The 23,184-nt window shown below is 48.8% G+C and overlaps 1 protein-coding gene across 1 annotated transcript; it reads left to right on the top strand.

Annotated features, from left to right (window-relative positions):
• Positions 1-17,309: 17,309 nt before the first annotated feature.
• On the top strand, positions 17,310-18,215 carry LOC136996125 (olfactory receptor 14J1-like; the record flags this gene model as incomplete). Its single annotated transcript, XM_067317115.1, has 1 exon — positions 17,310-18,215. A coding segment is annotated over exon 1 (906 nt), but the record flags the coding sequence as incomplete, so codon positions are not given.
• Positions 18,216-23,184: the final 4,969 nt, after the last annotated feature.

Here is a 23,184-nt window from a genome sequence, read left to right on the forward strand (position 1 = left end):
ATGCGAGTGGCCCAGGTGAGCTTCTCCTCTGTGAAGGTTTGCACCTTTCAGATCCCTTGTGACTCGGTTCCACATAGGGCAGCAGCAGGCACGTTGATGCCATTTTTGCTCATGAGGTGAGTTGTGCCTCTGAAACTGGTAGGCCAACAGCATGCACATAGCTTTGGTGATGATGGTGAGGTCACTTGTGGCTCAGTGCCTGATAGGCCAGTGCTAGGCCCATGGCTGCTGTTTGTGGTTGTGAGGTCACTTGTGGCTCAGTGCCTGATAGGCCAGTGCTAGGTGTGTGGCTGCTGTTTGTGGTTGTGAGGTCACTTGTGCCTCAGTACCTGCTAGGCCAGTTTAAGGCCCATGGCTGCTGTTTGTGGTTGTGAGGTCACTTGTGGCTCAGTGCCTGAAAGGCCAGTGCTAGGCCCATGGCTGCTCTTTGTGGCTATGAGGTCATTTGTGGCTCAGTGCCTCATAGGCCAGCGTGTCGAGCGAGTGAAGGGTTAACAGGACTGAAAAAGTCTGCCCACTAAGGAGTCTGCATGGACCCACAGGGAGGGAGGAAGCGATTTGGAGGTGCTGTGGTCTTGCCTCGCTAGCTGGGTCCTTCCGAACAAACAGCCCTGTTGTTATGAAGCTCGCGGAAGTCAGCGAAAGCAGTGTTTGCCCAGAGTCCCAGTCGTATAAAAAAGGAGTCTTGAATACTAAAGACTGTCTCAAAATTATTATTATGAGCCCACAAATTAACGAAATTAGAGAAGTTTGGGATTGAGTAATGAGCATGGTCGGGTCAAGATGCCTACATGAAGATGGTGGCGAGAGAAACGAGGTGAAAAAGGAAGTGATGTGAAGACATTGCTGTCCTCCTCCCTGTTTCGCAAGGAGCAAAAGACCATGATCACAGAACTTAACTCTGACCCACGGTAACCTTCAGCTCATTACACCCTATTTTAATATTATCTCTCACACCCCCTCCTAATTAGCATATCAGGAAGGGACAGGAAATGAATAATAAAGCAAAAAAAGGCCAATGAGAAGCGGCTCTACAAATATGCAACTATGAATGAATCAACATGGATGACATTTGCCCAGAGTCCCAGCCAGGTATAAAAAAAGGGTCACCGAGCAGGACAGTTTGAGCAGAGACGGGAACGTGACCTGACCATCCTCTCTGGCTGGACTGTGAGTATTTCCGCCCCTCCCCTTTTCCTGGGACGCTGGGTTAAGGTAACTCCTCGCGAGGTTGAGAACCCTAAGAGAGTGAACCAAAAGCTTGCAAGTAGTAACTCCTCGAGGTTGAGAGTCCTCTCACTAGGAGAGTGAACAAGAAAGCTTTCAAGCAGGGATAAGCCATGCTTTCAGTTACTAGCGCAGTAACTGACTGTTTTGGGTTATCCTTTCTAAGTCAGTAATCACATTGTTTCGGGTTATCCTTTTGAATCAATAATCGACGATTTCGGGCTATCCTTTTTCAGGCTATCCTTTCTAAATTAGTAATTGCATTATTTTAATGGATGTTACTAATCTAAGAGCTTGCGTGAGGAAGTAAACATAGTTTTTTATTATATTACTGTCTCAGTTGTTACTATCAAACCATCGTAGCGTGACAGTAAATTGGTGTAGTTGGCAGGATAGGATAGGACAGGCAGGATAGGATAGGATAGGATAGAGATAAGTATATAGGCTCAGTAGATACATAAGCTAGGGTAACTGGGTAGAAACGTTTTGAATTATGTCGTTGCATGAGTTATTGAGGAGACACGGATGCGGACCTTCAAGCCCTGGAATTGACTGGGCAAATGATAACTAGGAAGATGAAGCCTCTGTCGTGTGTAGGATAGAGGAAATCAGAAGCAACCAAAGAAATGGGAAAGAAAAAGGTGGTATGTGTGCCATCTTAGGGGCCTCTTTACTAGCAGCCCAACAAGCCAATCGGACCCATCGGAAAACTAAGGAACAGTTACAAGAAAAGGTGCAGGAGTGTGTAGATCTTGAAAGAGAATTGAAATTAGAGAAAGAGAGAAATCAGAAATTACAAAACAAGTTAGAACTCGTCCTTTCGACAGCAAGGAAGCCCCCCACAGCAGCTCAGATTAGAAAGATGTTGGTGGAGGACCCAGACAACTGGGACAGAGATGTATGGGGAAACAGCAGTAGTTCAGAGGACGATGGTGATTTGTACCCTCCAGAACCCTCACCTCTGGATGTGCGGCCAGTTGTAAAAACCGAAACCGCGACAGGACCCCATGGGGGTAACGCTAGAACCACAGTTAGAACTACCCCTTACTTGGGAGACGAGATGGGAAAACTGCAAGAGAAATGCTGCAGGCAACCTACAGAAACAGAAACTGAGTATTTGTGGCGGGTATCCTTAACAGGAGGTGATCGCATAATACTAAGTGAAGAGGAGGCATCAGGATATTGAGGACCAGGAGTTTTCCTGACCGGTAGAGTTGGGAATCGCTCCCTCACCTCCCGAGTAGCCTACTGGGCAGGGGGACAAGACCCGAGGGACAGAGGAGAGCCTTTGAGAATAGATACAAATACCCATAGTGAGCTTACAGAAGCCATACAAAAGGCGGCTTGTGTACAGCAGGTATATGAGAGGGGAGCCTATGACGTCCCCATGCAAGCTCCGGTAAGCCCAAACAGCCTAACACCGTTAATACGGGGATTGCCTACAGCGTTAAAGCTGAAGCTACAAGCAGTATGAGATCACATTGCAGCTGCAGAGGCACGCACTCAAAATAACCTCAATGCCCCCCCCCCATGCCAATACCAACATGGGCGGATACCTTGTTAGAAGTGCATCGAACAGCGCAAGAGATGGGGATGGATACCAAACCACGGGAAAAGCGCATTAGACAGGCTACTGCCTCGTATGCCCCAAGGAGAGGACATTTCACCCCCAGGCAACACAATAAGGAAATAGGAACTGAACAGGAAGACAGGGAGAAACAAAATAGACTGTGGCAATGTGCCCTGGCATTAGGTGTCCCACAATCCATGCTGCATAACCAGAAAACAGAGGACATAGAACAGATAGTGAGCAAATTGGAACAAGCGAAAAGGGGGACTCTGCTGTCTGCCCCGCCCGGCTAAAGAACTTGGATACTCCCAAACAGCACCTGGTGGAGCTTTGGAACAACTAATATCAAGCTTTTGCAAACCTCCCCGCACTGCCACCTAGTAAGATAACTAATGTTAAACAATACCCTCTAAAGATAACCAAATACCAATTACCCCTAACCAGCCTTTTACCAGAAACAATACCGAGCTGCCCAAGATCTCCCATTGCAGTAGCTGAACCAATCACTGAAAAGTCTGACCTAAATGGGGTATGGTTCACCGATGCCTCTTCACACAGAACAGCCATGCGGTGGCAATACAAAGCGGTTGCCTGAGAAATAAGCACAGGCCATACGATAATAGAAGAAGGCAATGGCAGCACCCAGGTAGGAGAACTCAAGGCTGTCCGACTTGCCATAAGAAATGGAGCAACAACAGTGTATACCGATTCATATGCAGTATTCAAGGGGGCCACAGACTGGACAGGATTCTGGGAATGTAATAAATGGCAAATAAATAGGTGCCCAGTATGGCAGCAAGCAGACTGGGAAGAGTTGTTGGAAGAAGGAAGGAAACGGTCTATTGCGATAGGGTGGGTGAAAGCCCACAACTCAGACAGAAGTCTGACAGCTAAATGGAACGGGATAATTGACAAGTTGTCGAGGGTAAGAGGAGTGACAGTAAACGAAATAGAGTGGGACCGAATAAGAGAATGGCTACATATAGAGCGAGGACATTCAGGGGAAAAGGATTTAGTAAAAGAAAGTATAGCTCGAGGATGGCCCATAGATATAACAACTGCACGACGAATCATAACAGCCTGTCCTCAGTGCCAACTAAGATTAAAAAGGGATCATCCAGAACAGCAAGCTCCACTACATATCAGTGATAAAAAACAATTATGGCAAACCTGGCAGATTGATTATATAGGGCCTCTTAAACCATCAAGTGGGAGAAAATATATATTAGTGGGAGTCGAGGTGGTCTCCCGTCTCCTCCGAGCAACGGCCGTCAGAACTGCGAATGGAGAAACTACCATTAAGGTATTACAAGAATGGTTCAGTGTATTACTGGTACCAAAGGAAATACAAAGCGATAATGGGACTCACTTTACAGCCCGCGTAGTACAGGACTGGGCGACACAAGAAGGGATTAGTTGGACGTTCCACACCCCCTACTATCCCCAAGCAAACGGGATGGTGGAAAGGGCCAATGGCTTACTTAAAAGATATGCTCAAGTAGAAAAAGCGAGTTGGGACCTACGCATTAACCATGCTGTGCATCTACTTAATAATCAATGGGGAACATTCGGTAGTCCCAGAACCCAGGCCTTTTGCCCTATCGGTATGGGCATCGTTAAGGGTAATCCTGACATTGATCCTGCACGTGGTAAACCAGGACAGCCTGTGATGGTAAAACTACCACAAATTGGAGTAGTCCCGTTAACATTGTCTAAACCCCGAGGACCCCTTGCATGGGAAGCACTTGATGCCACAGAAAAAACCCATCGAATCAGTTCTCGGTGGATAATTCCTGATTATTAACCACTTATTCCGAGGCACCCTGCCTCGAGGAAAACCTGAATGTGTTCTCTTACAGGATACCATGTGGAGACTTGTGTTCCTACTCCAGACGGCCCTGGTGACAACATTGATCTCAAACCCATGGGGCAGCAATGTCAATATTTGGGAAAAGTTAGCTAGGGAAATACTAAATACCACTCACTTTTGTCTAGAAGGAGGAACTTCAGCGGGCCAAATTTATGTCTCGATGAGGTCCCGCCACAACACGGTATAACAAAACATTGATAGAAATTAAGGTGAAAGGAATGTTTCCTGCGGCTGAGTGTGCTATGATGGTAAATTGTACTGGCAAAACCCAACGATGCCACAACTTTCCTTCTCTTAAATATAATCAAACAACCAATGTAACCTTTAACTATGCACATATTGTGCTCCCTACAGGAATATTTTGGCTATGGGGGGTAAAAGCTTACTCCTACATTCCAGCCAATGCTACTGGTGGCCCCTGTACTCTCGGTCGCTTGAGCCTCTATATGCCAAGCAAACGAGAGCTGGAGGATATGACTAGAAATCAAACACGACATAGGAAGGAGGTCTCATCCCTCGACTCTGAATGCAATTCAGAAGTAATCTTATTCTCAGCATCACAAATCTCAGCTGCAGCACTCCTTACACCTGGGGTGGGAGTTGCTATGAACTATCAAGCTATAAAAAGAATCGCATGTTCTTTAGCTAAGACTATCAATGCTACTTCTGCTGCCCTATCAGCAATGCTTAGAGATGTGCAAGCCTTGCATGCCGGTGTGTTAGAAAACAGAGCAGCAGTTGACTATCTTCTTTTACGATGCAACCACGGATGTGAAGAATTCAAAGGCATGTGCTGCTTCAACCTGAGCAACCATTTGACCCTGATTGAAGGGAAGATCACAAACCTTAAACGCCTAGCCTTGGACATTAAACAGCATAATGATAATGGGTTTAATTGGTTGCAAAAATCGTTCCAAAATTTCAGACTGTCCATATCAGCTTGGCTCGTGTCGGGCTTACAAACTGTCATAATAACTGTACTCATGATAATCATTATATGTATTGCTTTTGTCTGCTTGAAAGCTTTAATATTACACACAATCTTTGCTAAGGTAAATGCTGTAGACACAGGCTACTTGCCATTGCAAGAACAAGACCAAACCCATGATTGTCCTTGAGGGGCAAAAAAAGGGGGAGTGTACGGCTGTGACTCTGGTCACAGGGTGGACTGACGGGCGAGTGAAGAGTTAACAGGACTGAAAAAGTCTGCCAACTGATATGCTCAAGGCTGCAGACTATAAGAGTTAACAGGACTAAAGAACTCTGCCACCTGACAAGGCCAAGGAATCTGCATGGACCCACAGGGAAGGGAGAAGCGATACGGAGGTGTTGTGGTCTTGCCTCGCTAGCAGGGTCCTCCCAAGCAGACAAACAAACAGTCCTGTGATTGTGAAACGCGCAGAGGACAGCAAAAGCAGTGTTTGCCCAGAGTCCCAGCCGTATAAAAAGAGACTTGGCAGCTGTGAGAGTCTGAGCAGGGATGGGAACGTGACTTGACCATCCTCTCTGGCTGGACCGTGAGTATCCCCCCCCTCCCCTTTTCCTGGGACGCTGGGTTAAGGTAACTCCTCGAGGTTGAGTCCTCTCACTAAGAGAGTGAACAAGAAAGTAGGGATAAGCAGTCCTTCCAATTAATAACGCAGTAATCGACGGTTTCAGGTTATCCTTTCTAAATTAGTAACCGATGGTTTTGTGTTATCCTTTCTAAATTAGTAATCGCATTATTTTAATGGATGTTACTAACCCAAGAACTTGTGTGAGGAAATAAACATCTTTTTATTATTATTATATTACTGTCTCAGTCGTTGCTATTGAACCTTCATAGCATGACAGTGTGACATCTGCCCTTGACCTTGTGTTTCCACGACTCTTTCTATTATGCTGTTGTTAGGGAAACTGTCCAATCCAGTGTCCCTAAGAGGGTCTGACTCTAGGTTTACGCTCTGTCCAAAAGATACAAAATAATTCTTTAAAAGATGATTTTATTAGCATTACAGTTCAAGGTGGGTGCCTCCTCTGAGGGACCCCAAATGGAAAATTCCCTGGGTATTTATACCCCTACGGGTTATGTTCTTTGTCCATTCTCTCTCTGATTTGTTGCACCAATGACTGCTCAACAAGTAGTAGCTTCTTCACTCCTGGTTGGTTTCCCCGTTGTCTCCAGGCAGGGTTATGGTACTCGCTGATCATTGTTGATGCTGTTACTTTCTTATCTCCCTATTCCTTCCTTGTCCGGACTGGCCCAAAAAATTTTGGGAGAAGCTCAGTGATGTGCAGCCTTAGGCTTCAGTACATTTAGCTACTAGTGCTAAGCAAATGCTATGATATCCAACAGTCCCTCCTTTTGTTTTTTGGTGTCATCGCTGCCCTCTTAGAATTGTTCCTGTTCAAGCATTCTCCGGTATCCTTGCATAGAACGCAGTGACGTATTTTGTAAGCAATCTTGTACACAAGTAATAACACAACATGCCAATAACAGTATGATTATTCCTGGTAAGAATATCTTAATTAGGGAACCTTATAGGCTGCTCAGCCATGACGAGAGTCCCTGACTGGTGAACAGCTTACTTATCCACTCCCCATCTAGGGTACGGTTTTGTGTTCCTTGGTAGATTAGGCTTTGAGCTACCTCTTTTGGTGCAACCATGTTCTGGGGCTTGAGTGGATTTTAGTTTTAATTTTAGCATAACCTCAGGCTCCGTTATGGATAATTTGGAATGGGCCATCCGAATAGTAAGTAAGCTTATTAGCAACTTAATCATTTTGTAATTTGAATAGAGTCATTAGTTGGCTGATAATGTTAATGCACCTGTTCTAGCCTCTATAGCCCGGGGCTGATGTAATGGGCAGGAACAACACCATTTAATATGTCCTGCTGCCCCTGGCCTAGTTACACTTCCCCAGCTCCAACCTTGATGGTTATTTATCCACTGGGCTTGGTAACACTGGTCACACCAACGAGGGTCACAAGGACCACAATTATTACATGTCACCCAGAGCCACCCCTGTTGGTGAAATCTCAATCCTTCCTCCCTTGGAGCAGCATTCAGGAGGAGGACACTCCTGTAAGGGTGATGAAGACACCAGTGAGGGCAATATGTCCTTTGTTTACACTCTGAGACGGTTGGCTCAGCCAAGCAACTGGTGACTCATGTGTCCATGTGGCCCTGGAAAGGAAACAAGTGCAGCATGTACTGGGAGTTCCATCAGTTTTCAGGAAGTGGAATGACTTTATCTTCCAGGGTAGAGGTCCTGCTCTTCTGGGATGGTGGTAATTTCTTGACATGGGAATGAAGGTCCAGTGATCCTTCCCTGCAACCTTTACAGCAAAATAAGAGGTTAATAATACCATATAGGGGCCCTCCCATTTTGGTTCAAGTTTATTTTTTCTGCTGTGTGCCTTAATCATCACCTCATCACCAGGCTGAGTATTATGTACCTCGATTTCTGTAGGTGCTGCCTGAGCCCATTGGTCTTGGTTCCATGCATTTCGGAAAGAAGCTTATAAAGTTAACACATATTTGGTTAACCGCTCATCCCCATCCAAGAGGCTGGTCTTTGCTGGGATATAAGTCCCAGGTACAACTAACTGTCATCCAAACAAAACTTCCACTGGGGACAACCCTACCAGCTGTCTCGGGGTAGTTCTGATTTCCCACAAAACTAGATTTAGAGCTGTTGGCCATTTAAGATTGGTTTGTATACATACTCGTGCTGATTTAGCCTTAATGGTTCTATTCATCCTTTCTACCTGCCCCGAGGACCAAGGGTGGTAGGGTGTATGTAATTCTTTATGGAGTCCTATCATTTGATATAGTTTTTCTAAGATTCCAGCTGAAAAAGGAGAACGCCTGTCCGAATTTATAGTTTCCAGTACTCCATATCGAGGAACAATTTCCCTTAATAGAGTCTTAATTACTGCAGCTGTATCTGCCTTGCAAGTAGGAAAGGCTTCTACCCAACCACTTAGTTGGTTGACGATCGCGAGAAGGTGTTTGTAGCCTTCAGCAGGTGGGAGATCAGCATAATGGATTTGTAGGCATTGGAAAGGGAAATATGCCCATGGGTGAGTCCCTTGCTCAGTTTTTGGTCGAGTATCATTAAATTTCTGGCATGTCAAGTAGGTGGTGGTTAGGCGTTTTGCAACAGCATAAACTCCTGGAGCTGCCCAGTTTTGTAAGATTCGTGAGGCGATAGATGACAATCTTCCATGTCCACGATCATGGTACCACTTAGCTATGGGGAGTATGTCCCTTGCTGGAAGGACAGGTTTATTGCCTATGGTCCAAATTCCTTCATTGTTCTGAATTGCTTCCCATTTTCTCCAGTTTTCTTTTTCCTTCTGTGGCATGTCTTTGTAGATTTTTGCTGGGCTTAATATGTTTGGCCATTCTTGTGGGAGTTGTATGTTAGTTATAGAAAAGGGTTGTTGGGTGGCTGCTTTAGCTGCTCTGTCTGCTAGATTATTCCCTTCTGCCACATCAGATACTGCTCTTGTATGGGCCGGGCAATATATAACGGCAATTTCTTTAGGGTGTTCAATTGCCTTTAACAACCTTTGCACTTCTTGTCCATTAGCAATCATCTTCCCAGCTGATGTAAAGAATCCGCTCTCCTTCCACAGCATTCCTGTAGCATGACGTACCCCAAAAGCATATTTAGAGTCAGTATATACGTTGATCCACAGGTTTTCTCCCAACTTCATGGCTTGTGTAAGAGCTATCAGTTCTGCCCCTTGAGCACTAATGGCCCAAAACTACGGGCCGCACCTTTCTGATAATGGCTGCAGTTGCAGCTATCGCTCTAAGACACCCCGGAGTACCTTTAGCTACCGGATCTAATTGGGTTGAATGATAGGCTACCGGTCTGTGATGAGGACATAACCTTTGAGTGAGCCCTCTGCTTGCTACTCCTTGTCGTTCATGGGCAAACACTTCAAAGTCCTTACTAGAATCTAGTAACCCTAATGCTGGAGCCAAAGTCAAGGCCTTTTTCACAGATATAAAAGCTTTTTCTCATTCTGAACCCCAGTCCAGTGGCTCCGCCTCTTCTTTCTTTGTTGCCTGGACTAGGGGGTTAATAATGTCTCCTAGTCCAGGAATCCATGGTCTGCAGAATCCTACAGTCCCTAAAAATCCCCTTAACCGTCTCTTAGTTACTGGGTGTGGTGACTCCAGAATTGCTTTTACTCGATCCGGATCAATTAGTCTATGTCCTTTTTTTAAAATAAAACCTAAATATTTTACTTCCTGTTGACACAGCTGGAACTTGGATAGGGATGCACGGTGCCCTTTTTCTGCTAAGGCAGTACATAAGGAAACAGTGTCCCTCAAAGACGTTTCATAATTCCTACTGGCTAACAATAAATCATCTACATATTGTATTAGCACTGATTCTTTTGGAAGTTCAATGTCTTCCAAATTGTTTTTAAGTATTTGTGAAAAAATAGTCGAAGACCCAGTAAATCCCTGTGGCAATCGAGTCCAAGTTAACTGCTGTCCTTTCCAGGTAAAGGCAAAGAGTTCCTGACTATCTTCAGCTATCAGTATACTGAAAAAGGCTGCTGTTAGGTCAATTACAGTGAAACACGCTGCCCAGTGGGGTATTTGCAAGAATATAGTCGAAGGGTCAGGAACCACTGGGTGAGGAGCAACTACACATTGATTAACAGCTCATAAGTCTTTACAAATCGATACGCTGGGTCACCATCAGAATCTAACCTATTCTTTCTAACTGGTAAAATTGGGGTATTATTTGGAGATTCACAGGTTCGTAGAATACCTGATTTTAGATAATAGTCTATCTAGTTTTGGATACTCCTTTCTGCCTCCTGTGGAATAGGGTATTGTTTAACCACAGGGGGAGGTCCTTCCTTTCTTCTAATTGAAACTGGACTGGTTGACTTTAATAGGCCTACGTCGATCCCCGAGCGGCTCCACAATTTGGTTGGGACTAATTTTAATTTGGATGGAATCAGTAATTCTGTTATCCTTTCACCCCCCATTTCAACCAAAATACATGATTCCATAAGGATTAATTTTACCCCTTCCGGTTGGAGGCAGATTTGAGTAGCCATAGTTTGTAGTAAGTCTCTTCCCAAGAGACAAGAAGGCAAATCTGTAGAAATTACAAAACGACTCCATACTCCCTTCTCTCCAATTGTAACATAGGCTTGGTTCCCCTTTCCCAGTTACCCTGTGTATTATATAATTCTATCTGATGATTTGTAACCCTTGGGCTCAAATTTCAAAAGGGAAAGAGTAGCCCCTGTATCTACTAAGAATGGTACTTCATGCCCCCCAAATTTTCCCATCACTCGACCTTTAAAATCTAATGGTTTATTCCATGTATTCATTCCCATTTCCACAGGACTCCCCAGGTCCTCCGCCTCTCGCCATGCTTCTGAAAGTTGTGGCCTGTTTCCACTCCTGGTCCCTCCTTGTAATCCGCCCCTCCCGCAGGGTCTTACGGGACATTCTTGTTTCCAGCATCCTTGCTCTCCACAATAATGGCAGGGTCCTCTCAGTCCTGGTTGTGTGTCTCGTACATGCTGACTCCACCTTTCTCCTCCAGGTCTTCCTCGGCCTCTACTCCTGTTCCCTGGAATTCCGTCTCTCAGTACTGCCACTAGCGTACTGACCTCCTCTTTTCTCTGTCACTGTTTCTCCTTAGCTTTTTGCTCCTCCCTTCCGTTATATACAAAGGTAGCCAAGCGCACTACTTCCTCCATGGATTTTCCTGGCCAATCGGGGACATGCTTAGAGAAATATATTTTATATATCTGGAGATGTTTGGTCTACGTAAATAGAAACTACTGGGGGTCTGTTAGCCTCTGCCTCTGGATCGATCCCTCCCCCGAACATTCTAATTTGCTTAAACATTCTGGACAGAAATGCTGAGGGGTGTTCATCAATTTGTTGTTGCCACTCCCGGATCTTAGACCAATTTGCAGTTCTCTGTCAGGCCAAATGTATGGCTTCCTCTATACCCTGTTTAGCTAATTGTGACTACCGATAATCTGCTTCTATGTTATAATCCCATCCGGGATCCACAGCTGGCCACGCCGTTCGGGCAGCTGCCACTCCTCCCTGTTCAGCCCAATGACGATTTCCATATAGAATCACGTGTTTTTCATCGGGAGTGAATAGGGCTTCAAGAAGCATCTGCCCATCCCCCCAGGTGGGGTCATATGCATGGAATATTCCCCTTACTACTTGCAAAACTTCTTCTGGGTCCTCCCTAAAGCCTGGGAGTTTGTTGACTCCATGCAATCAAATCTTGGGGCCCCCAGGGTTGGTAAACTCACATAGTAGCTGCCCGCAGTACCCCATCCAGACCTGGCAGGGCTGCCGCTCCTGGCAAAGGAACGATTTGCAAAGGGGCTTGAAAGGTGGAGGTGGAAGGCAAGGAGGGGTATAGAGAAGTTGAAGCAGAGGATAGCACATAGGGTGGAGCAGTTTCCACAAGCGTTTTGGCAGCTGCACTACTTAGAGTATTCTGAGAAGACACTTTTCTCTTGTTTTTAGACGTCTCCTTTTTTCTAGAGAATGTCCCGCTATCCCATACATACCAATAATCCATTTGTCCCGGGAATCTGTCTTCTAGGGGATGTTGTAAAAAGGTCAGTTCTTGTTGGTCAAAAGTCCCTTGCGGTGGCCACTATGCAGCTGGGCTGCCCTCCTGGGTAAGGAGAAGCCAGTCTTCCTGGTACAAGGTCACTAGTTTCTTTTCTCCTAACCCTATGGTACAGTCAATCTTTCTTCAGTTTTCCAGTGCCTCGGCTAAGGGCATCCCCTTCTCTGCACCGGATACGTTTCCCATGTGTATCAGAGTTTTGTGGTGCACCTTACGCTGATCAGGCTGCACACTCCCCCTTCCAGACAGATTGAGATGGGACTTGAAACCTCTCAGATCCTGGAGATGGGTCTTGAACCCACTCTCTCCAAAATATAGATGCGGAATTTTAACACACACCAGTTGGCACCTCCCATCACCAAAGCACCTAGGTGAACTCACCTGATGCCGGTTGTTGGAAGTTTGGAGAGAAGAGGATCCAATGGTGGCTGCCTAGAGTCCCATCTGGGGTGCCACACTGTTAGGGAAACTGTTCAATTCAGTGTCCTTAATAGGGTTCGACTCTAGGTTTCCGCTTTATCCAAAAGATACAAAATAATTCTTTATAAGATGATTTTATTAGTATTACAGCTCAAGCAGGGTGCCTCCTCTGAGGGACCTCCAAAAGGAAAATTCCCTGGGTATTTATACCCCTACAGGTTAAGTTCTTTGTCCATTCTCTCTCTGATTTGTTGCACCAATGATTGCTTGACAAGTAGTAGTTTCTTCACTCCTGGTTGGTTTCCCCGTTGTCTCCAGATGGAGTTATGGTACTCGCTGATCATTGTTGACACTGTTTTGTTGCTTTCTTATCTCCTTGTTCCCTCCTTGTTCAGTCTGGCCCAAAAAATTTCGGGAGAAGCTCAGCGATGTGCGGCCTTAGGCTTCAGTACATTTAGCTACTAGTTCTAAGCAATTGCTATGATATCTGACACCTGAAGAGCTTGTACCCTCCAATTGGTTCCTTTTGGTCGTGCGAGTGATCTCACCACATCTTAGTTATTCTAGCAATGTATCAGTCAGATTGGTCATGCTGAAACCTCTTACCAAGGACCAAGGACACTGTGTGTGTGATGGCCCCACTTCAGAGCAGAGCCATGCTGGCGTAGATAGCAGGTGGCAATGTAATGGTGAAAGGAGGTTCTCACTAAAAGAGCAAAGCCTGCAGTGCCCAAGGCCAGGAGAAACAGAGCTGGGCTGTGCAGGACTGGGTTTGCTGTCTGTGCTGACTCTGCAGCACCTTGGAGCCTGGGACAGAGGTGAGCTGATCTCCAGGAAGGACAGGGTGCCGCTGAAGAAGCCCCTGAGCCTAGGTAGCCTGTGATCCAGCCACCCTGAGGTCATCATTAGCCCAGTCACTGTTCATATCATCTGGAGGGGGTGGGCGGTGGTGAGAAGAGGTTCAGGGACAGGAGAGCTAGAAGAGTTTGAGAGTGCAGAGACTGGAGTGGAGACCTTGGTGTGATATGCCTCCCATTTACACAGCACACTTGGATGTGGATGATACTGACTGTGCCTAAAGGCAGAGGTAGGATTCATTTGTTTGGGCACAGGTAGGAAACCCAAGATGTTCTGGGGCACTACTCCCAACAGGCATGGTTTTCCTGTAAGTGCCATGCTGTATTTGCTAGAGACATGTGGTTGTGCTGGACACCCCAGGCATCCAGTATGGATCTTCTAGCCTATTTTATGTCGTTAAATCAAGTATCTACACTGAATTACATTAGCAGTTTGCACTGTCGGGATCTGCTTATGTCTCAGCTTCATAGTTGTAGTAGGCATCCAGTGTCATTTCAGATAGCCAAGGAAGTTCCCCACCTGGCCCCCACCTGATGCTCTAACAGGATGCAGGTGTCATAGTTGCTCCATCAGAGCAAGCAGGCACTGGCACATGTCTTCAACCACCTCTGTCTCTTCAAATGTCCCCAGGTGTTTGTGTGGGAGCAACTGACTCCCACCCTCCATCTCCAGTGATTACAATGGAGCTTAGGCAAGGAGCTCATGTGCAGACATCTCTGTTGTGTACACTTCCGCTTAGGCAAGGGGAATCCCACCTCCTGTGTTTTTATGGAGATCATGGGAGGGATCTGAATCCCACTCTAGTCCAGGGTCTTCTAAACGGGCATGAGATGCCCAGATTGACTCATCTGAATCAACACCTGAACCATGTGTCTGTGAGCTCCCTTCCTGTCCCCATCTAGGTGTCCGGCCTAGTTAAGAGATGCAAATCAGTGCTTCCAGAGTGGGACATTTCCACCTCTTGCACATAACAGTTCTCTGATGAAATAAATCATAATGCTGGAATCAGTCTTCCTTCGGTGCTTAGAGAGGGACCATTGTTGATTATTTTAGTCTGCCTCAGGCAACATTTCCCAAGAGAAGGGAGCACAAGGGACAGAGAAATTCATGCCTTCAGCTGGGCCTCTGCTCCTGAGTGTGGTCAGGCTCCTGGGATAGAGGAGCTGATGGCAACCTGGTAGCACTGCTGAGAGACAGCTGTGTCCAGGAGCAACTACTCTGCAAAGAGCAGCAGGGCTCTGGGCTCTGCCTGCTACTGCTGACATGAGATGAGAAGTGAAAGGCAGTGTGGAGTGGGAGGACAGAGAAGAGCTCCTTGTGGGAGGAATCTTCACAGCTCCTTGACACAGTAAGTCTCTGGCTGCAGGGCAAAGCTAGTGTGGTTCCTGGAGGGGTCTTCTAAACCCATCCTACCCCATGGCAGTTTTTTAAGGATCATTCTCCCAGCTTCTCCTTTGCAGAGGAGGAGGATGAGATGCTTCAGAGCAGGGACTCCCTGCCGCAGCGTCACAGGGACAGGCATCACAGCTACTTTCTACAGGACTTGTACAGGGGTGTGAAGCCCGGGAGTGCACCCAGGTCTGCCCAGGGCTGTAATTCAGAGCAGTGTCACTGCAACCCAGGGTGCTGTGTGCCTGCGGCAGTGACTCTGCCTCCTGCGAGGGTCAGCACTCAGCCTGCCCGCAGAGATCCCCATGGCGCTGCAGTGAGAAGCTCTGGGTGGGAGGAGTAACCCCCGGCAGGGCTAGTTCATTCTGCTGTTGAGAGGGTGCTGCGTGGGTCAAGGCTGCTCACAACTCTAGCTCACCCCCAGAACATATCTGGAGGGGACTTTTCAAGGGGACACTCACTGCAAGCTTACCTGAAAGGGAAGGCACTCTCCTGACGTGCTGATTGTTTTTTTTATATCTTTGGCAGGGAATAAATTGAAAAGGGTGTTTTAGGCTTAGGTGACTGAAGGAGAGTTCTGCAGTGTTACTGCGAGGGATCAACAGGTCTGCAAGGATCCCAGAAAGTTCCTTCAACCATCTTTTTAGCTGCAGGCAGCACCTTTGCAGCTATCATCAGTCTCATCATGCTTAATCTCACCTGCTCCTTAGGTCCTGCAAACACAGAGATGCCCCTGGGCAGTGCCCTTTGGCCACAAGGTTTCCGTAGGGCAGAGCCAAACACCCAGATGGTGGCATGGGGTCTGTGAGCAGTGACAGGGGAGAGACGTGGGGGCAAAGAACGAGCTCCCACTGGGGACAGCTCCAGGCAGCTGAGAGATGCTCAGGGAGTGCTAGGAAAGTACCCACAGAAACACTGTGGCAGGCTGGATTCAGGCAACTCTCTTGTGGTCCTTCCTTGGAGATGTCTTCCTCTGAGCAAGGGCATCTTTCACCTCCTCTGCAGTCAGATTTCCAGAAAAGCAGAGCTGCCTCTCTCCTGCCACATGCCCATTTCCGCTTGCTAGGCAAAGGGGCTGAGAACAACTGCCCTGTGAGGACACAGTGTGCACTGGAGGTGGAATCTGGGGAAGGTGTCCCTCTGTCTCTCTCTCTCATTCCTTGGCAGCAGGGTCACAGCGTTTCTCCTTGTTTCCCTGCCTCTCCTTTCTGCTCTTGTACTTGCGGTCAGCTGGGGGTTCAGCTACAAATTCAGACACCCACCCTGAGGTCCTGCCATGGAGGTGTCTGCATAGGGGCAAGGTGCCCAAGGCCTGTTCTCACCCCAGGGTGCTGAGGAATACAGTCAGAGGGGCTGGGGAAGGAGTTGACTCTCCCTTTAGGAAACCTCATTTTTCAGGACACATAACTATCATCTTCCAGTGTCCTGCTGAGTTTGCGAGCTGCCCTCCAGAAGGGCACAGCTGTCCCATTGGATCTTGGCAGCATTGGAGAGCCATTTCAAGAAGCTCAGGAGATGCTAATGCCACAGAATGCTCCTGAGTGGTTTTGTACATGTGCAGCTGAAGTGAACCTGGCATTTCCTCAGCCAGAATGGGAGTGTGGGAATTTCCTCAGCTATCGGCTCTCACCTCAGAGTCCTTGGTGTGATCATGTATGTCAGGAGGAAAGTCCTGTTCTGCATCACATCTTCACCCGGAGTTGAGAAAGAGAGCAGAGTTAGATCTGTGCTTTGAAACCAGCCTCTCGTGATCTCATCAGAGTCCAGTGTCTTTTTTAGAATAACTTGTGGGTGAAATCATCCACTGGGTAACACAAGTGCAAGCGCATGGCAGCTGGGAACAAGATGGATGGACCCAGCAGCACTCCTGATTCTGCACTAAGCCACTGAGAACTCGCTAGCCTCTCTGGTTCATTCTTGCAGCAATACACTCACCAGATGTGATGGCAGACCTTAAAAATCTAAAAAAAAAAAAAAAAATTGCTAAATCTCTCTGCTGGAGGCCACACTCTTTAGAATTATATGTGCTTATATTAGCAGACCTTTTCCACTAAAGGTGGATGTCCTCTGAAATCAGAGATGTAGATGTCACAAACCAGTTCCCATGTACCTACTGGTGTAAAGCAGGAGAAGCCCCTGCTCCCCACAGCACACTCAGCTGGAGCTGAAACTGAGGACCTGAACGAAGGTCTTTCTGAGAATGAGAAAGGAAATGCATTTGTATTGGGGGGGCAGGGGGAATTTATTTGAAAAATGGGAAGTTTTTCTGGGAGAAGTCTGTCCTAACCTGCCCCCTGTCTTTTCCTCCTTGGACAGTCCACCTGTGCCCAGTGGGAGTGAATGCCCAACAGCAGCTCCCTCAACGAGTTCCTTCTCCTGACATTTGCGGACACACGGGAGCTGCAGCTCTTGCACTTCTCGCTCTTCCTGGGCATCTACCTGGCTGCCCTCCTGGGCAACGGCCTCATCATCACAGCTGTAGCCTGTGACCACCACCTCCACACCCCCATGTACTTCTTCCTCCTCAACCTCTCCCTCCTTGACTTTGCCTTCATCTCCACCACTGTCCCCAAATCCATGTCCAATTCCCTGAGGGACACCAGGACCATTTCCTACTCAGGATGTGCTGCACAGGTCTTCCTGGTTGTCTTCTTGTTAGGAGGAGAATATTCTCTTCTGACAGTCATGGCCTATGACCGCTATGTTGCCATCTGCAGACCCCTTCACTACGGAACGCTCATGGGCAGCAGAGCTTGTGTCAGAATGGCAGCAGCTGCCTGGGTCAGTGGTTTTCTCAATGGTCTTGTGCACACTGCTAACACCTTTTCAATACCACTCTGCCAAGGCAACACAGTGGACCAGTTCTTCTGTGAAATTCCACAGATCCTCAAGCTCTCCTGCTCAGAATCCTACCTCAGGGAAGTTGGGCTTCTTGTGGTTAGTGCCTCTTTAGCCTTCGGGTGTTTTGTTTTCATTGTGCTGTCCTACATGCAGATCTTCAGTGCTGTGCTGAGGATCCCCTCTGAGCAGGGCCGGCACAAAGCCTTTTCCATGTGCCTGCCTCACCTGGCCGTGGTCTCTCTGTTCCTCAGCACCTCATTTTTTGCCTACCTGAAGCCCCCCTCCCTCTCTTCGCCAGCTCTGGATCTGGTGGTGACTGTTCTGTACACAGTGGTGCCTCCAGCAGTGAATCCCCTCATCTACAGCATGAGGAACAAGGAGCTCAAGGATGCCCTGAGGAAAGTGATTTCATGGACATTTTTCAACAGTGGTAGCATTGCCATTTCTCTCCACAAATGACTTTCACTGTGTCCCATACCAGGACTGAGCTTTCTTTGTTCACTTTATTTTTATTATGACTATTATTACTATTAGTAGTAGTATTTCTTATCATGTTGCTGCACAAATGGTTCAATTCATTGCACTTTTACTGGGACTGCTCTGTCTCACCTGGTGCCCATATAAAATTGTGTCCAACACTGGGTCAGAGCTGACTCCCTCTCAGAATCTCTGTAATAAATTCAGTTCTTCCTGGTGCAGTGCCTGAAGGCTGAGCTTCCTCCAAAGCTGGTGTCAAGAATAGCCCCAAGGAACTGCACCCCAGAAGGGCCTCTTGCACAGGGTTGTCCATGGGTTCAGGAGCTAAAAGCTCGTAACCATGTTATGATCCTTTAGAGACCAAGGGCTGGATTTAGGACTCACCCATCAGTGTCCAATGACAGTGGAAGGGATGAATGGTCACAGATTTACATACCCACAGCTGTCCAACATGTCACAGTGTCAGATGTCCATCCTTCTGGAGGGGAATCTGGAGGTGCCAGGAGAGCACAGGGCATCTCCTGGGGCAGCGTGTGCCCAGAGTGGGCGGTGAGTGGAGCCTCACAAAGTGAGAAATGCTCCAAGGTGGAGGCACTTAGACTTAAAGCACTAAATCCAGGGGTCTGCTGGCAAAAGAGGGCTCTGCAATCACAGGAGAGGCACTGGGGACACATCTGGCGTGGGGAAAGGAGACTGAAGAGTGATCCATATCATCGTTAATGAAATACCATGTGCTGGATGTAGAGACACACCTGGACACAACTAGTACCCTTGGAAATGCTCCATAGTCCCTCCAAGCACTTACCACATCTGCAGTCCCTGGAGGGATGAGAGGCCATAATCCCCATTTGCTTGGGTCTGCCTCCCACCCTGACCAGCATGGCCAGTGCAGAGTGACCCTGTGGCCCTGTGGCCCCACAGCCTGCTCACTCTGCAGAGCAGCACCACCAGCTCTGCAGGGAACAGGGGAGGGGGTGTGGGAATGGCCAATGAGATCAGAGGAGGGATTGGGAGAGGTGAGAAGGAAGTGGAACTGGGCTTGAAAGTGTCTTGGAGAGAAAAATGCCAACTTTTAATCCAAGACAATGTTTAGAGTGGTGGAACACTAAAGCGAGCTCATGGTGCAGAGCCAGAAGTCCTTGCTGTCCTAGCTCTCCACATGGCCTGGGAAGTGGCTGAAGAAGGATTAATGCTCCCCACCCTCCCAGCTCATAGTGTCATTGTCCTTCCTGAAGGGAGGCATCAAAAGGAAGGCTGGGAGCCCTTGTGGGATCCTGCATTGAAGGAAGCAGAACCTGGGAGTCATATGAGTTTGCTGCTGTCCCTCAGGCCACATCTCCTTCAGACAATCTCCCCCACCCTGTGTGTTGGTCCTCACCCCAGAGGTCACCCCCAGACAAGGCTCCATGCCCAGCTGGAGGACTGGGCATCCAACTGTGAGCCCTGGGGGGGACGAGCCCTCTGCTGGGTCCTCTGCAGGGCTGGCAGGGAGCATGCAGAGGACATCCTGGGGCCATCTACTGGGCCTGTAGACCATCCTCCTCACATGGGGGACCTCATACAGGGTTTGTCAGGACAAAGATGCAGCCCAGCTTGTTGTTGCATGAACAGAGAGGAGAAACTGCCCCAGGAAACTCCTCACAGACCCAGCCTCTCATACCAGCCACTTCCAGCACTGGCCATTCCCCATGGTGCTGGTGAGGGGTGATCTTGGAATGTGACCAGCTCCGTCTGCCTGCTGTGCTCAGCACCTGTATGGGGGGAATGGCCAGCCCTGCCTGGCCTCTCTCCCTAGGCCCAGACACCAGCAGACCCCAGCACATGGCCGCTCACCCTGCAAGGACAGAATCAGGGCTCGGCAGGGGCTGGGGAGTGGTGGGAAGCTGCCAGGCTGGAGGGCCATGGGGGAACGGGTCACCGAGGGCTGTCATGGGGACCATGCTGGGGGGATGTTTCCCCACCCCTGAACCCACACTGTGCTGTGCCGTGCCTGCACAGTGGGGCCGTGGGGCCGCATGCAGGGCAGCAGAGTTGAGCCAGTGCAAGGATGAGGCACAGATGGGAGCCGCAACACTGGGAAGCTCCCGACAGTCCTGGAGGGGACTCACTGCTGCTAGCAGAGTTGGAGGTCTCTTAGGGGCTGCAGTCACCAGCACCGCTGGCAAGGACTCACAGACCCAGCACAGATGGTTGGTGCCAAACACTGCAGCTCACAGTGCCCCTGCTCATGTTTCACCATCCTCTCTCAGGAGCACCACCGAGTGTGTCACTCCCTGCCCAGGTATGGAGAGGGGCTGCCGGAGGTCTTCTCTTCTCACAGTTGCGGGTCCCAGCTCTGCCCTGGTGTCAGCCCACAGGCTCTGCCCTGGGTCATGTTATGTCTCCATGTTATGTCTCCTCTGAGACCACGTAGGGACCTGCAGCACATAGTTCCGCTTGGAGCTGGCCACCACGGCCTGCCTCCATGGCCCCAGGAGATCCCAGCTAGGCTTTGCTTGAAGGCAAGGTTGTGATTGCGCTTGGTCAACGTAGATGGGATGGTCTGGCTGGGGGCCAAGGGGAGGAAAGGGCAAGAGACAACAAGGAGAAGATGCAGCAAAGCAAATTTTGAAGGAGTTTAAGGAAAAAAATAAATAACCATGATATTTAAGCAGCACTGGGGCAGGGGCCAGGAGACCTTTAAAAACACGCCTGGAGAAAGCACCTACCAACCTGATCTAACTGTAAAGTTAGCCCGGCTCAGAGCACATTGTGGTCCTGCAGATCACGGTTGTGGGGCTGAAGCCTTGCTGGCATTTGGACTGCCTGGTCAACCCTGTCCTCAGAGTCACACAGTGAGTGAGTTCATCCTCCAAAGGAGTCTCTGCTCCATGGGCAACAGGAGTCAAAGCAGTGCAGGGAGACTGCAGAAAAGTTCTCAGGAACACGCCAGGCATTCAGGCCCTTCGACTGCTGAGGTGTCCCCAGACCGGTGCTTTGCCTCCTGGGTCTGAAGGGCTGAGAAATCTTTAGAGCCAGGGCAGATTGGAGTCCCACCTCCTGGTCTCATGGGTTACAGGGCACCAGCAGGGCTGTACCGGCTGCAGGGAGGGAATCACTGGGCAGGGCATGAGCAGATCCCCCTCTGCCCTCCCCTCTCTCTTCATCCCCTGGAACAGAGACTGTGTTCCGTGTTGGCCCTCCCTGCCAGGTTGTATTCCCATCCAGAGGGGATGCAGGCTTCACCCTGGAGAAATGCAGGAGAGCCCAGTCTCATCTAGAGGAGCAGGGTCCCACCACAGCTGCTGGGTGGCCAGGGCTGCAGGCTGCAGACCCCACTCTGTTCCCCACACACCTCCTGCCTGGGGCTGGAGGGTGCCCAGCAAGAAGGCAGGCATGGCTGGGGGTCTGGTGCCATTGAGGTGGTGGCCTTTGGACCAGCCTCTGTCTGTAAGGGACTCAGGAACTTCTCTGCCTCCATGTTAGTGGCAAAGTTAGTGTCCCAGGTTCTTCCCTGTGGAGAGCTGAGGATTTAATTCTCTGGAGAAAGCAAAAAAGGAAAGCCTTTTGTCCATGGGACTTACACCACCCTGTAAACCCTCTGCTGTCTTCTCCTGCTCTATCACCCCAGAAATCCTTTGGCAGGGGCATTTTTTGATTTCTGACGCTGCTTTGAGCAACAGGTTACACTACACGCCTCCTGTGGTCCCTTTAGCCTAAACTATCCTAAAATTACCCTAAATTATCCTAAAAGTCTATGATCTCAGGCCCCATTTCACAGACAGAGCAAATGTCTCTGGGACAGGAGTCATTTGTGCTTTATGCAACCATTACGTGACATTACCCCAGAAAATTCTTTGCATCCACCTTTAACCACATACAAGTCCATTGCCTGGATCCCCTCAGTGGTGAGGGGAGAAATGCAGGCTTTTCTGCAGGGTGAGTTCTCTACCTCTGTAGTTGCACCTCTAGGTAGATGGTGTCGTCCTGCCCTTTCTTTCTTGCCTGAAGCTCAGCCTGGATGGGGATGCAGATGTGGAGGTTGGCTGTCACTGTGATGACCATGAGATGGTGGAGAGGTAGGAAGAATAACAGAGTCACTGTCCTGGGCTGCAGCAGAGAGGATTTCGTCTTGTTCAGGATCTGTTTGTCAGGATCCCACAGGTGACTGCCCTGGAGGGCAGAGGAGCCATGCAGCCCTCTTGCATTAACAGGGACAATGTCCTTGAAGCACAGGAACACAGGAAAGTCTTCAGGAAAGTCCATCAGGTCCTGGCCTGAGGCTGGCGCAGATGAGCAGGGACTTTGTGATTTAGGACTTGAAAAGGCAGAAGGAAGTGCACAGAGGGTTGGAAGGGCAATGGGCTATCTAGGAAGAAGACACAGCCATTGCCTGTGGTGGGAGGGATGGAGCTGCACAAGCCAAGGCTCAGCTGGAGCTGGAGCTGGGCCTTCAACTGGGAAGGGATGGGGAGGGCAATCAGAAGGGCTTCTGTATGTACATGGGCAGCACAAGGCAGGCAGCCAGACAAGGAGAACATGGTCTCCCTGCTCAGTGGGGCAGGGGACGTAGTGACGAAGACAGAGGAAAGGCTGAGGAGCTCATTGCCTCTTTTACCTTGCCTTTTACTGGTCTTGTCTACTGCCAGGCCTCCCTGGCCCCCAAGTCCTTCGACAGCTTCTGTGTTAGCAAAGCCTCACCCATGGCAGAGGAAGATGCAGCTGGAGAAGACTTTTGCCCAGTGGGCACACGCAAATCCTTGGGACTAGACAGGAAGCACCCCAGGGTGCAGGAGAGAGATGGCTGGAGTCATTCCAATGCTGCTGTTGGTCATCTTTTAAAGGTCAGGGTAATCAGGGAGGTTCCTGATGACTGGGAAAAGGCAGACATTGCACCCATTTTTCAGAAGGGCAAGAG

This window comes from Apteryx mantelli, unplaced genomic scaffold (genome assembly GCF_036417845.1).
Source record: "Apteryx mantelli isolate bAptMan1 unplaced genomic scaffold, bAptMan1.hap1 HAP1_SCAFFOLD_20, whole genome shotgun sequence".
NCBI lineage: Eukaryota > Metazoa > Chordata > Aves > Apterygiformes > Apterygidae > Apteryx > Apteryx mantelli.